This window comes from Prinia subflava, chromosome 3, assembly GCF_021018805.1.
Source record: "Prinia subflava isolate CZ2003 ecotype Zambia chromosome 3, Cam_Psub_1.2, whole genome shotgun sequence".
Taxonomy (NCBI): Eukaryota; Metazoa; Chordata; class Aves; order Passeriformes; family Cisticolidae; genus Prinia; species Prinia subflava.
In genome coordinates this window covers 5,777,769-5,791,372 of record NC_086249.1, presented here as the reverse complement: position 1 = coordinate 5,791,372, position 13,604 = coordinate 5,777,769, and the positions used below count along the sequence as shown (strand labels likewise).

The window sequence follows — 13,604 nt, the reverse complement described above, 5'->3', positions numbered from 1 at the left end:
CGCGGAGCGATAGGCTATGTCGGGGAAGCAGCGAAGCAGGGCACACGGACATGTGCAGACAGGAAAGGCAGGGAAGAAGCAGGACCGCAAGGAGAAGAGACGAGCAGGGAGCTTGGAAGGACTGAATGAGCTGAACCTGCAAGTGACTCCCACTCCCTTCAAGAAGCCAAAACAGTGGGAACGCAGTTATGGCGCAGTTAACTGCTTTAATGGGATTTTTTTTCCTGGGCAGCAGGGTTCTTGCAGCCCAGTGGTAGAAGCTTTCTCTTCCCTGATTGTCTGCCAGGCAAAGTTCCCCCAGACACAGAACTTCTCTCCATTTTCTAAAAGGGTTGTCTGCTTAGAGACTCTTATGTCAGCTGTCTCCCCCCGCCCCCATGTCCGAGCTGCCCCCTGCTCATGGCACGTGTTAAGGCTCGCTGGACACGCACAGCCCCTATGCCAATTTTTCATCCTGTGTTACAAAGTGGGTTTATAGCATAAACCTGGACAATGTTGAGGGATAAATAAAAATTAAATTGGATCCTCACAGAAGGCCAATGGGATCCTGGAGCACATTAGGAAGAGCATTGCCAGCAGACGCAGGAGCAACGTAATCCTGGCCCTCTGCTCAGCCCTGGTGAGGCACATCTGGAGAGCTGTGTCTAGTTCTGGGTTCCTCAGGACAAGAGAGACAGGGAGCTCCTGGAGCAGATTCAGTAGAGGTTACAGAGATGATGAAGAGATGGAGCATCCCTCTTATGAGGAAAGGCTGAGGGAGCTGGGGCTGTTCAGCCTCAAGAGGAGATGACTGAGAGGGGACCTCATCAGTGTCTGCAGGGAGGGGTCAGAGAATGGACCAAGCTCTGCTCAGTGGTGCCCTGCAACAGGACAAGAAATAACAGGCAGAAATGGATGCACAAGAAGTTCCACCTGAACATGAGGAAAAACTTCTTTCCTGTGCAGTGACCACACACCGAAACAGATTGCCCAGAGAGCATGTGGTGTCTCCCTCACTGGAGACATTCCAGAACTGTCTGGACACAATCCTTTGCCATGTGCTCGGGGATGACCCTGCTTGGGCAGGGAAGTTGGACCAGGTGACCCACTGTGGTCCCTTCCAACCTGACCCCTTCTGGGATTCTGTGAATGCATGCAAATATACAAATATATATTCTTATATATATATATTAATAATATTTATATATTTTCGTATATTTAAAGGGCATGTGCCAAGAGCATGGGACTCTTTTCAGTGGTGTCCAGAGACAGGAGAAAGGACAGTGGGCACGAACTGGAAAACAGGGAGTTTCATCTGAATGAGGAAAAACTTGGTTACTGTGAAGGTAACAGAACACTAGCACAGATTGCCCAGAGAAACTGTGGGGTCTTCTTCTCTGGAGATATTCCAGAACCTGCAACCAGCTCTAGGTGACTGAGATATCAGGAGGGTTGGACTAGATGATCTCCAAATGTCTCTTCTGTCAGGAGAATTCCACAAATGCCAGAGGCTTATGTCCAAAAACAAGGCAGAGGAGTCCTTCAGCTTTATTTGAATAAAGGGAGAGAGCCCACTGGGGTACACACCCACAGGGTTTTCTCTCTCTTGGTTTTGGAGGGCATAGCCTCCTTTTAACTTAAACTCCCAGCTGCATATTGCCCTCTTCCTTTCTCCACTGGCTGAGGTACTAGGAAGGTACAGCCTTCCAGAACCACCTATCACATATTCCCCTCTTCAACCCCTAAATGCAGAAGTTCAGGCTAGTGCAGACTCACTTGTCTGTTTTAGGAGACAAGCTGGCTGGGCTCTGCAACAAACCTGCTGCCCAAAGTTAGATATGTTAAGACTCATTTCAAAGATTTAGCACCCATACCTTGATCCATCAAATTGTTTATAATGATACTAGCTTTCCTCTCACTTCCAATCCCAACCATTCTGTGATTTACTCCATTCTGTATGATTCTGAGCCTGGGCTAGAAGCAGAGAAAATGCTTTTGGGTTTTGGGGAATTTCTTTTGGTTTTGCTGGAGATGGGGCAAAGTCAGTTTTGTATGTGTAAGATACTCATCTGTAAAGATGGAATTTTGATTTTGTAATAGCTCCTCTTCCAAAAGAGAAATCAAATCAAATATTTGATTTAAGTATTTGCATCCTTCTGCCCCCGCTCTCTTCTTTCTCCAAAAACCTGGTCCATTTCACCATGAATAAAAAAACCTGCCAGGGATTAGGTGAGGGTTTGTATAAAATAAGGGGAGGGACAGCTAACTAAACATGCTGTGTTTAAGTCATGCAGTTTCCAAAACATGACTACTGACAGCTATAACATAAGATAAATGGTGTAGAAGAGAAGCTCTTCAAGTTCCTTTTGTAGTTTAGACCCCTTTAGCTGCCCAGCCAGAGACTGTGCCTTCTCCCTTAGACTGTCCTTTATGCAGTACACCATGCTTATTAAATACAAACTTGCTCCTCACATCTGGCTTTAGATGGCTTTTATTGCTCTTACCCTGCAGACCCTCCATTCACACTCCTTTATTTATTTTCTGTGGCTGAAGATATGCAAGGGTTTTATTTGTGAATCAGATAAGCTCTGCCCAAAGTAAATCTTGTTCTATTACTATTCCTTAAGATTTGAGAAATTTTGTAACTTAAGGTAACTGAGTGACTGAAGTTGAGTTTCTTTTGCCTAGTTTTTCCCCTGTGATGAGGGATAACTTCCTTTAGCTCTTGTGCAGAATTTGAGGTCTTAATGGCGTGTTTGTTTTGTTAACTTAATCACAGGGTCACAGAATGGTTTGGACTGAAGGGATCTTGTTGGAGACTGAAATGTTATGGTTTATGGCTTAAACATCTTTATGGAGGACTTTTGCCTGTTATAGCAAGGGTGTGTAACAACACTGTAGCACCAAGGCCCTCCACTGGATGGGCCTCCTGACTGAAACCCTGAACTGTGCATTAAATCACCTAAGGCAAATTGAGATAAAATGACACTATTGTTTGAAGCATCTGGAAGAGCATCCACGGCAGGGTCCAGCCCAGCACCTTTGGGGTGGAGGCCACAGCCCCAGGTTTTTCTGCTGCCGGGCTCCCATAGATCCCTACACCAAAGGGGGGAAGGAGGAGACGTTTTGGGTGTGTGGCACGGCCTCTGGCCAGATGCAGTGAACGCCCATCCTCCACTGGGCAGACTGGCCCAGCTGGGGGTCTCCCACCCCTGGAAGGCCACATCTGTGTGAGGGCCAGCCACGTGAGGGACAACAGAGGGGGTGTCACAGCCCATCAAAGGCTGCCCCCAAAGGGGTCCCCGGACGCTGCACCAGAGCACTGCACGTGATACTACAAGATGCAACAGATCCACAGTCTTGCAAGGGACAGTGTCCAACCTGACCCCCCCTCCCCCAAGGGAGGTACCTGTGTCTTCCCACCTGCCCAAACGTGTATTAATCCATTGGATTCTATACTTTTTGGTGGTGGACTCACACCACCAAGAAGCGTAGATGGAAGGAAGCAGTGAGACATCATTGTGAACCTTGGAAGGGGTAATATGTTTCTATTTAATCTCTGCTGTTCTCCCTTCTCCTCCCTTCTCCTCCCTTCTCCTCCCTTCTCCTCCCTTCTCCTCCCTTCTCCTCCCTTCTCCTCCCTTCTCCTCCCTTCTCCTCCCTTCTCCTCCCTTCTCCTCCCTTCTCCTCCCTTCTCCTCCCTTCTCCTCCCTTCTCCTCCCTTCTCCTCCCTTCTCCTCCCTTCTCCTCCCTTCTCCCTCTCCTCCTTCTCCCTTTCTTCTTCTTTTACTATTAAATAAAATATATCAATTTTTTGGTATCAACATCTAACCTCGTTTGGTTTAATCACATTTTTAGGTATAGTCAAACCTTTCAGGATTCATTGTGTTCTATTTGCAGAGAGTCAGTTCTGTTTCCTCTTCTCTGCTTAGAGTGGATCTTAACATACCTGAAAGTTTATCTGGTTCCGGTCTCCTTTCTGGGGGCAAGGACTTCTTCCACTAGACCAGGTTGCTCAGAGCTCCATCCAGCCTGGCTTTAAACACTTCCAGGGATGAAGCATCCAAAACTTCTCTGGACAACCTGTTCCAGTCCCTCACCACGCTCACAGGGAAGAATTTCTTCCCAAATATTTAATTTAAACCTGCCCTAATTCAGTTTAGAGACATTCCTCGTCCTGTTGCTACATACCCATGTAAAATGTCCCTATCCACGGGTCTCGTAGCCCTTTTAGGTACTGAGAGATTGCAATAAGGCTCTTTTCCAGGCTGAATAATCCAAATTCTCTCAGCCTTTCCTCATAGCAGATGTTTTCGAGCCCTCTGATCCCCTTGGTGCCTCCTCTGGCCTGGCTCCAGCAGGTCCCTGTCCTTGCTGTGCTGGCCCCCAGAGCTGGATGCAGCCCTGCAGGTGGGGTCTCAGCAGAGGGGCAGAGGGGCAGAATCCCCTCCCTGCCCTGCTGCCCACGGGGCTTTGGCTGAGCCCAGGACATGGCTGACCATACTGACATTCATTGACTTAACACAATGAAGCTGAGTTTAGTCCAGTTATTTCAGGTTATGTTTTGATGCTTAAATCACCAGTTTCAGAGATGGATTAAGGGCTTTGGGCAGCTCAGGAGACTCCAGTAGAGGCTGTGAATACTCCCAGTCTCTCTCCAGCATACCTGCTGGAGGTTGGCATTCACTAAGCAGAATGGATGCAAAGGGAAGGCTGCTTAGCATGTACCCCATGTACAGGAATGTGAGTGGGGAAGAGTGATGGATCTGAGCCCTTGGGTTGTCAACAACTGTCAGAGTTAACATGGTCCAGCCTGCTGATGCCACTCTAAGCAGGGTTGGTAGCCTTTGAGTTGTAGCAGCCACATCTTGGACTACTAAGAAGAATGGGAGTTTCTAGTTGGCGTGTTTTCTGATAATTCATAACCAATCCTGTCCAAAGGTATGCAGCTTTTCTTTCCCTTTCCCCTTTTATGGACTATGTAGTCTGTGGGCTACTTCTGCTAGGAAGTATGGCAAAAAGGGAGTTAAAATAGGTGTGCTTAAATGACGTGACAATGACAAAACTCTGGGTATCGTTTGAGTGCCTTGTGGTAGGCAGTTCGATGACTGAAAAGTTTGCATCACCACCTAACAGTGCTGTTGAGGCTTTACCCTAAAGTGGTCTGAAGGATACTAACACCAAACAGATGTCTGGTTTCCTATTCTCTTTCAGGGACTTCAGTAAAAGAATTGGCTTTATTTTTGAGATGTTGGACTTCCTAAATTTACAGTATCCTCAGAAACTCTTTTTTAAACTTCGCTTTAGACCACCTGTTGTTTAGAACTTGGCAAAACAAATGCAAGACTGCTTTTTCTCTTGTACTTATAACTTTGTTTTGATTCTGTTCTCATGTAATTTCCTCCAGGCACACAGTTTCTTTTGATTTGCTTTGACTAATATGTTTTTCCTTAATGATTTGTCCAGCTAGTAATTTCAGTTTACAGCTGTGTTTATCAAATGGAAAGTGTGTTTTTTTGGAGTTTACTTCTAAACAAGCATAGTAACTGACACGCAAAAGCAGTAAAAAAACAGCTTTTTTTTTTTTCTTCCCGGTCTTTAAAAAGCAGCCTAAATAAAAGGTTTACTAGTACAGTAATATGTCATCTTTTCACTATTGCTGTTTATATGGTCAATTAAATCCAAAGCCAAAGATTTGGATTCTGAATATTTGGCAGAGGCGTTTCTTGAAGGACATCTAAGGGAAGAGATATTCTAGCTTTAAGGACCTCTCCTATCTTTCTTCTTGTTCAGAATATATAATGGTTTTAATCCAATCTGTCTCTGGACCACCTTACATTACTCCTTGAACTCTACAGCTTCTTGAAAAGGGTCATGTATCTGTGTGGTTTGTGTGTGTGAGAAGGGCTGTGTATATGTTGAACTTCTTTATTCCCCTTGTCCCCTTCCTTCTCATATTTTCTACTTAATTGTATTTTATAATAGAATTATCATGTATCCTATAAATCCCTCGATGTAAGGGTAGATATGGAGACTTTGTGCAATTGCAAGCTCCAAATAAAAAGCATGCAAAGTAATTCTGTACTGACTTCCATTGTGGAAATGTAGTTGACCATACAAAGGTCCTGCCCCAGAAGTTATAAAATGTGTTTTCCTCTTGTGGCTTCATGTTCTGTGAATGTTTTGATCATGACAGTGAGCTGAATGACACCTGTACTGATGATGACGAGAGAAATTTTCATGCCCAGGAAACAGTGAATGTAGTACAGTGGTGAATTGCATGTACTTGAGCTGTTTTGTGTCAAGACAGAAGAGCCAATTATTTATAAATGGTTTTATCCACACACTGGAGACCTAGAAAGGCTTCCTTTTGAAATGTTATCACGCATCAGCTGCTGTCAGAGTCTCAGAATAAAAATGCTTCTCCCCATCATGAAGGAAGAGTTTATTTCAATAGATAAATGTGATTTGTTAACTATTGCCATCTAGAATATGGGGGAAGAGGAGGCAAGAGGGGTATTGTTCTAGAAACATGGTTTGTGTAAAAGTAACAGGTTAATTTTTTTCCTATAAATCTAAATAGGACCTAATAGTTTAAAAAGAAAATTACTTACTGACTTCATGCTATTCTAGACCAAGCCTAAACAAAAACAAGGAGCTGGGCTGTGTGTGGACTTGCAGGAAAAATTATTGCTTTGGAAGGGGCTGGAGAAATGGTTTCCTCCTCTGGGTTCGACAGGATGGGAGGGGGCTTATATAGAGGATTTAAAAAATTTCTTTCTTTAAAGTTCAGTAGGAAAGTTTTCTTTCTTGGAGGGGTGGAAAAATTTCTAAGTGCTATTTGTAGTGCAAATACTTTTTGCTATTTCAGTATTGTCAGAGTATGTAAATGTCATTGCTAAAATTCTTCATGTCTTATTTCTTTCATATTATAAACTTCTGATTATAATTCTTTTTTGGGGTAACATGATATTACAGACAGGATAGCTACACACAATTTGGATCTTTTAGTATATGTGCCCACATGAAAATTTACAGTGTCAGGTGTAAGGGCAGTGTTCTTTTAGACACAAGAATTGTTGGACATGTATTTGGAAGGGGATGTGAGATAGCTAGAAAGCACCACAAAGAATCCATGTTGGAGCAGGCTCCTGGCAGTAACTGTGATCTATAGAAAGCAGCCCATGCTCCAGTACGGGAGAGTGTGCAGAGGAAGGAGCAGTAGAGAGGAGCTCATTCCCACAATTACTGCATTTACTCTGTTTTAAATTGGCAGTAAATTTAATTATTTTCCTAAAATTAGTCTGTTTTGCCTGTGATGGCAACTGCTAACTGAACTCCCTGTCTTTCTCTTGAGCCATGAGCTTTTTAATCTTATTTTCTCCCTGGTCATGTTGAGGAGGAGGAGTGAGAGAGCAATTATGGGGATGTCCAGCAGCCACCCAAGGTCAACCCACCACAATATACAGTGAATGAATAACTGAACTCTTGCTACAGTGCCAGGTCTCAGATACCAATTCTGACTGTTGCTCCATGACTCAGAGGCAGTGGTTATAGATACTGGTAGAACTGTAATTTGTATTTTTAAAGAATGCTGAAAAAACCCTTGAAAATTAAGGAGGAAAAAGGCCATGGGAACAGAATAAATGAAGAATTTCCTCTGTTGTGCAAGACTAAACCATAAGAAATTATATTTAATTGGGAAGAAAACTGTGATAGGGTGCTATGGTGTATGGGATCAGTGCTGTTTAATGTCTTCATTATTGACATAGACAAATCAATCAAGTGCACCCTCGGCAGATTTCCAGATGATACCAAGATGAGTGGTGCTGTTACCACACTTAAAGGATGAGATTGTCATCCAGAAGGACCTGGACTAGTTCAAGAAGTGGCCCGTGGGAACATCATGAAGTTTAAAAAGACTGAGTTCAAGGTGCTGCCCCTGGGTCAGGCCAACCCCTAGTATCAATCCAGGCTGGGGGATGAACAGATCCAGAGTAGACCTACAAGAAGGATTTGGAGGTGCTGGTGGGTGAGAGGCTGGACATGTCCTGGCCGTGTGCACTGGGAGCCCTGGAACCCCCATGTGCTGGGCTGCATCCAAAATTCTGTGGGCAGCAGGGCAGGGAGGGGATTCTGTCCCTCTGCCCCTCTGCTGAGACCCCACCTGCAGGGCTGCATCCAGCTCTGGGGTCGCAGCATAGAATGTACATGGACCTGTTAGATTCAGTCCAGAGGGCCACTAAAATGATCATGGGGATATGACACCTCTCCTGTGAAAACAGTCTGAGAAAATTGAGGTTGTTCACCATGTGAAAGAGAAGGCTCTGGGAACACCTTATTGCAGCCCTTCAGTACTTCAAGGGGACTTACAAGAAAGATGTGGGCAAACTTTTTAGTAGGGTGTGTTATGGGTTAGGGCAAGGGGTAATGGCTTAAACTAAAAAAAGGGTTGATTCAGACTAGATATAAGGCAGGAAGTTTTTACAGTGAAGGTGGTGAAACACTGGCACACATTACCCAAAGATAGAGTGGATGCCCCATCCCTGGAAATATTAAGGCTGAATAGGGTTCTACTCATTGAACAACCTACTTGTTAAAGATGTTTCTGCTCATTTGCAGGCAGCTTGAACTAGATCCTTTAAAGATCCCTTCCAACACAAACAATTGTACGGTTCTACGATGGTGTCTTCAAACAAAAAACCAGCATAATTTTAAGCACTGAAATCCCAAATGGACTCCAAGGCAGAAGTGAGGCATTAACTTCAACAGAAATAATCAACTGTTAACGCCATAAGAATCAAGAGATTGTTCATTTGTTTATGACTTCAGGTCAAGACTAGATATTCATCTGCTAGAGTGTGTGCAACTTTTCCCCCATTGAGCAGGGGAAAGTGAAATTAATTATTTAGGCATGGACAAAAGAGGTCTGTGTGCTTAAGAAAGTCTAATCTTACTATTTTCCTAGTTTCTATCAGTTTTTAACCAAGTCAAGTTTCTAAACATTCATGAGAACAGGTACTCAGTTCTTGTCCATACCCGCTATAGCAATTGTTCAGTTGGCTGATGCAAATCGACTGCATTAGAAGTGTCCATACTATCTTCAAAATGAATCTAAGCCAAGGGAACTTGAGATGGTTTTGGGAAAAAATTAGTAGGCTGGTGTAAAGAACTGTGTTCAGCTGTTGTTAAGCACTTGTTAGCCTGACATGGATTAATTGTAATACTTGGCAACCACCTCCTGGTAGCTGGGTGGGGCTTGATGTAGGTCTAGTGGCTATTTCACTTGTTCTCTCAGGAATTTCAGTCTTCCCAATACATGAGTGTGAAGAACCAATTTAATTTAGAGTTCTGTCTCAGTATTGTTTGAAATTACCAGAGGTGTGGCAGAAGGGGCTATACAAGTGCTACTTGCAGCAGGCAGCTAGGAGAAGATAGCCTCACCTCTCAGGAGACTTTGCCTGGCAGCCATCTCACATCTCACATATAATAGGCAGTCAGTAGAAGGCCACTAAGGACACTGACCTCCAAAGAACAGATGGTGAAAGGGCAATGGACTGCAGTGGAATGGGCCAATGATCTGTCAGCATTGCAGACCTTGGGAGGAGCGAGGGGGGTATAAAAATTGCGTCACAAGCTTCAGAGCTCTTTGTTATTTTGCCCTTGTTATAAATACATATTATAATATTGGCCTTTTGCAAATATTAAAATGGATGGTATATGTATAAGTAACTTTGCTATAGAGATTTAGGTTTTATTTCTGCTATTAACTACACTTAGATATAGTAGTAAAATAGCTAATATAGTTATGCTTGTAATTGAATTGCTTGCTTGGTTAGGATAACATCCAATGAACATATTATGAAGACCCCTACTACTGATATGCCAGCTATCAGCACCTGCTGTTTAAAGAAAGTATAGACCAAAACCCAAGCTAGAGGTAATAATAAGAACAGACTAAAACCACAGCCAAGAAATTCACATGCTCTGAAAAAGCAGACCCAAGGAGGAGCCATGCTAAACTGTTCTTAGAATATGTAAACTAGCTTGAGGAAAAGTTTAAATATGCATAATTATTTATAAATATGCAATAGACTGATGCAGTAGAAAAAGTATATAAAGGGTGTCTCTGAAATAGCAGGTGTGCTCTTGCAAGCACCCGGCCATTAAAAACTGCTTTATTGTCTTTGTCTCCTATTGTCCTTTATTAAAGTTTTAAATTTTACTGGGAGAGTGAATCTTGTGTTTCACATCCTGACCAGCTGGTTCTTTTGCCCTCATTTTTGCCTTCACTGGCCCTTGCTTGCCCTTGCTTGCTTGCTCTCCCTCTCCCTCGCTTGACATTTGCTGACTCCTTCCTGTGTCTTGCCCTACCACTTCATCTCCCTCCTGTGCTTCAGCTGCCACCTGTCCTGCCTACTTGCGTTTCTGCCCAATACCGTACCTGCTTTGTCCCTGTCTTCCTTGTTCCTGCCTGAGCCACCTGCTTCCAACTCTGCATTGCTGATCTAGCCTGTCGCTACCATCCCCACCATGACCCTGTGCAAGGTTCTACGCCTCCTGCCCAAATGTCCACTTACCTCATGTCTGGCCGCCCATTGATGCAGAAGCTGTGCCTTTGCTCCCAGAGCTGCAAAGGCTCCTCCCAGCAGGACACGTGCGCACGCCACCTGCCAGCTGGACCTCAACAGCACACTCTGAAATTCTCATGAGAACACCCATGTTTTTCTCTTCATTGCCCCCTTCTCTTTCTCTGCCCATTCTTTTTCCTTCCCCTTGTTCCTTTTCTGTCTTTTTTATTCTTCCTTAGTAGGGCAACATCCTTTTCACTACCAGTAAGTAGTTCTCAGATATAAAACTTGCCTCCTTTCACTTAACTCCATCGTAGGTCGCCTGTTTTAAAAGAACCCCCTGCAGTTCCCCTTTGGTGGAACACAACAATGAGATATCCAAGAGTGTATGGTGATTTTTTCTCTCTTTGAGTTAAAACTAGATAAATCTTGATTATCTTCCTTCCCATTTCAACAAGAATTTGAAGTGATTGCAAATTACTGTACATATTTTTTACCCTGTAGAATCTGTAAGTGGTATTCTTCAGCAAACATGTATGCCTTGTAATAAGAATGTAATTGAAAATACACTTATGGATTATTAGATGTCTCCCCAGTTATAAACAGACTGAGACATTACCCCAGTATAAAATATTTACTGTTTATATAGAACTGCTCACATGTAAATATCATTATGCTATTGTAAAAAAGAAATTTTTTTTTTCCCAGATGCCAGAGACTGAAGAAAAAAAGATGACCCATTCAAGGCCAGCCCTGGTTCTAGCTCTTAGCTTGTACTCTTTCTCATAGGCAATGTCTAACTTGTACAGTGTGAGGAGGTCTCAAAAATGTTGCTTGTAGCTGCCTGAGCACATATGAAATCACAAATGTTTATTGCTGAATTGTCTTTTTTTGCTGTCCCCTTGCAGATCCTGATGTGTCTGGAATCTCCATTGAAACTGATAACAAAAATGTAAAAGCAGAGGAGTTTAAGGGTACAGTATGGGTAATGTTGTGATAATTTTTAATATATACACAATAAATGTAAACTGTGTATACAGAAGCTGTGCAGCTATTGAGATTGTCTTCCTCTTTCCTGAGGGGTCTTGTGCCTACTCTCCACTGATTCTGTGTTATATTGGTCTTGTCCCCATTTTCTCTTACTTGAGGTGGGGTTGAACTTGGTGCTCCCCAGAGATCCTTTTCTACCTCACCTGTTTTATGGTTCTGTGACTTGTTTGTCAGTCCTATAACTTCTGCCTGGTTTCCTTCCACGCAATATTATGGGAGCTGATGGAAAGGAGAAATATTAAATATCTTACAAGACAGAAAACTAAGGGACTAGAGAGAACAGGTAAAAGTTAGCTAATTGTAAGTAACAATAATTTAATGACTATTTTTACTTGTCAGTAGCTGTCATGGCTATTTGCATAGTTATGTATGTATGTGTCATATATAAAATGGCAAATTACTTCCAATAACAGGGTGGGGAACCTAAAGAGGCAAAGAGGAAAACCTGTTTGCTGGGTGGACGAGAAAGAGATGTATTGTAGTGTGAGGTTTGTGGGTTATGTGGGTTTGTTTTTTGAATTTGGTTGGAGTGGAGAGAGGTGGGAATTTGGGATTGAAAAAACTGAGCTTTAAACATTTTTCAGCTTCATGAAGTAATAATCAAATATTTTAGAGGTCTCTAAAGCTGTCATCTGGACTTCTGTTAAGTGTTCTTCTCCTGAGAGAATACATTTAGAGCTCAAGGCAGGCAAAAGCAGAGAGAAATGCAGGTAATATTGAAGCTTGATTAGGTTTTGTCTTTTTATATGGTACATGGCTTGCATTTTGTTCTTTTGTTATTTGTACATTGAATGAAATCAGTTTATAACAGCACACATGCCAAGACAAGTTTTCCATGTGTAGCAGCACTACAGGATGGCAGGGCCGATAGACATAGTTATTCCACTGACTGCAGCTGGTCTAAAGTGCATTTTCCTTTTCTCATCTAACTCCTGTTACTGTAGAGGAGGATGGTCAGGCACTGGGAGAGGCTGCCAAGGAAAGTGGTCATGGCACCAAGCCTGACAGAGCTCAAGGCGCATCTAGATGACACTCCCAGTGATGGTTTAGTTTTAGTAATTCTGCAAGGAGCAGGGAGTTGGGCTCACTGATCCTTAGGGTTTCTTCCAGCTTGAAATATTCTATAATTATATCACCAATGATAGCATCCAGACCAGAAGTAAATCCAAATTAAACATTTTGCAGATCTCTCCAAGATTCCAGAGGGCATTTGCAGGCCTAGCAGTACCAGTGCTGATGCATAGTATCCTGTGGGCCTACTTTAATGCAAATCAAGTACACCTGCTCTGGAAAATACCTCTCCCTGACTCCATTACTATAGGAAAAAGTGGGAGAGGGGAGCTATAACTAAGGATGATTTCATTATGTTGTCTCTGTTCTGTGCACACTCCCTTTCTTCCATCCATTCCTTTTCTCTGAATAAGATTAGTGGGTGGGCATCAGTGCTGGGTTTTTTCTGAAGCAAACACACATGGCATGCAAGAAAGGGGCAGCTCATTCAAGACAGAGGTGTCTTATTCAGCTGAGAACACTTCAGCTGAGCTGTCTCTGTGTCAGCTTATAAAGACCAGCTCAATTGACAAGCCAGCTGTCACAAGGCCAGTAGCAAAAGCAAGCTGAGCTTGACTGATGGCTTTTCTTTGTTAGAAGAATACAAAAACAAAATGGAAAGGAAACTAGCAAATCTTAAGATTCAGGAAGCCTCCACCCACCCACTCAACCTGAAGTCAGGAACTTCAGACTTCCTGAATGTGCAGTATGTTTTTCAAAACAGCCAGTGCATGTGTAACGTGTTTCTGGCAGGGAATGCCCTCCTGCCTCAATTTTTCTTTCAAGTCTGGATATATTTTTCCCCTGTGAGATATCACCAAGGCTACCAGTCTGGGATTTTGTTTCTTTTCAATGCAGACCTAGGAAATCAGACTCTGAAGGGCAAGTGAGAAGATCTCTTAGTAGCTCTTAATTGCCTTCCAGCCTCATTTGTTGAGACTGGAAAGGAGGATG

General features: G+C 43.1%; 1 protein-coding gene across 7 annotated transcripts in view; it reads left to right on the top strand.

Moving 5' to 3' along the window:
- Nucleotides 1-13,604, top strand: part of JAM2 (junctional adhesion molecule 2) — a 52,561-nt gene that overhangs the window by 19,949 nt on the left and 19,008 nt on the right. For 6 of the 7 annotated variants that reach the window (XR_010079893.1, XM_063393865.1, XM_063393867.1 and 3 more), the window contains exon 2: nt 11,459-11,524. Coding sequence is in view for 5 of the 7 variants with exons in the window: in XM_063393865.1 (XP_063249935.1) it covers nt 11,459-11,524 (66 nt within the window). In the remaining 2 variants the exon portion in view is untranslated. Of the gene's footprint in view, nt 1-11,458; nt 11,536-13,604 lie in introns of all 7 variants that reach the window. The other variant, XM_063393868.1, reaches the window with a different exon arrangement.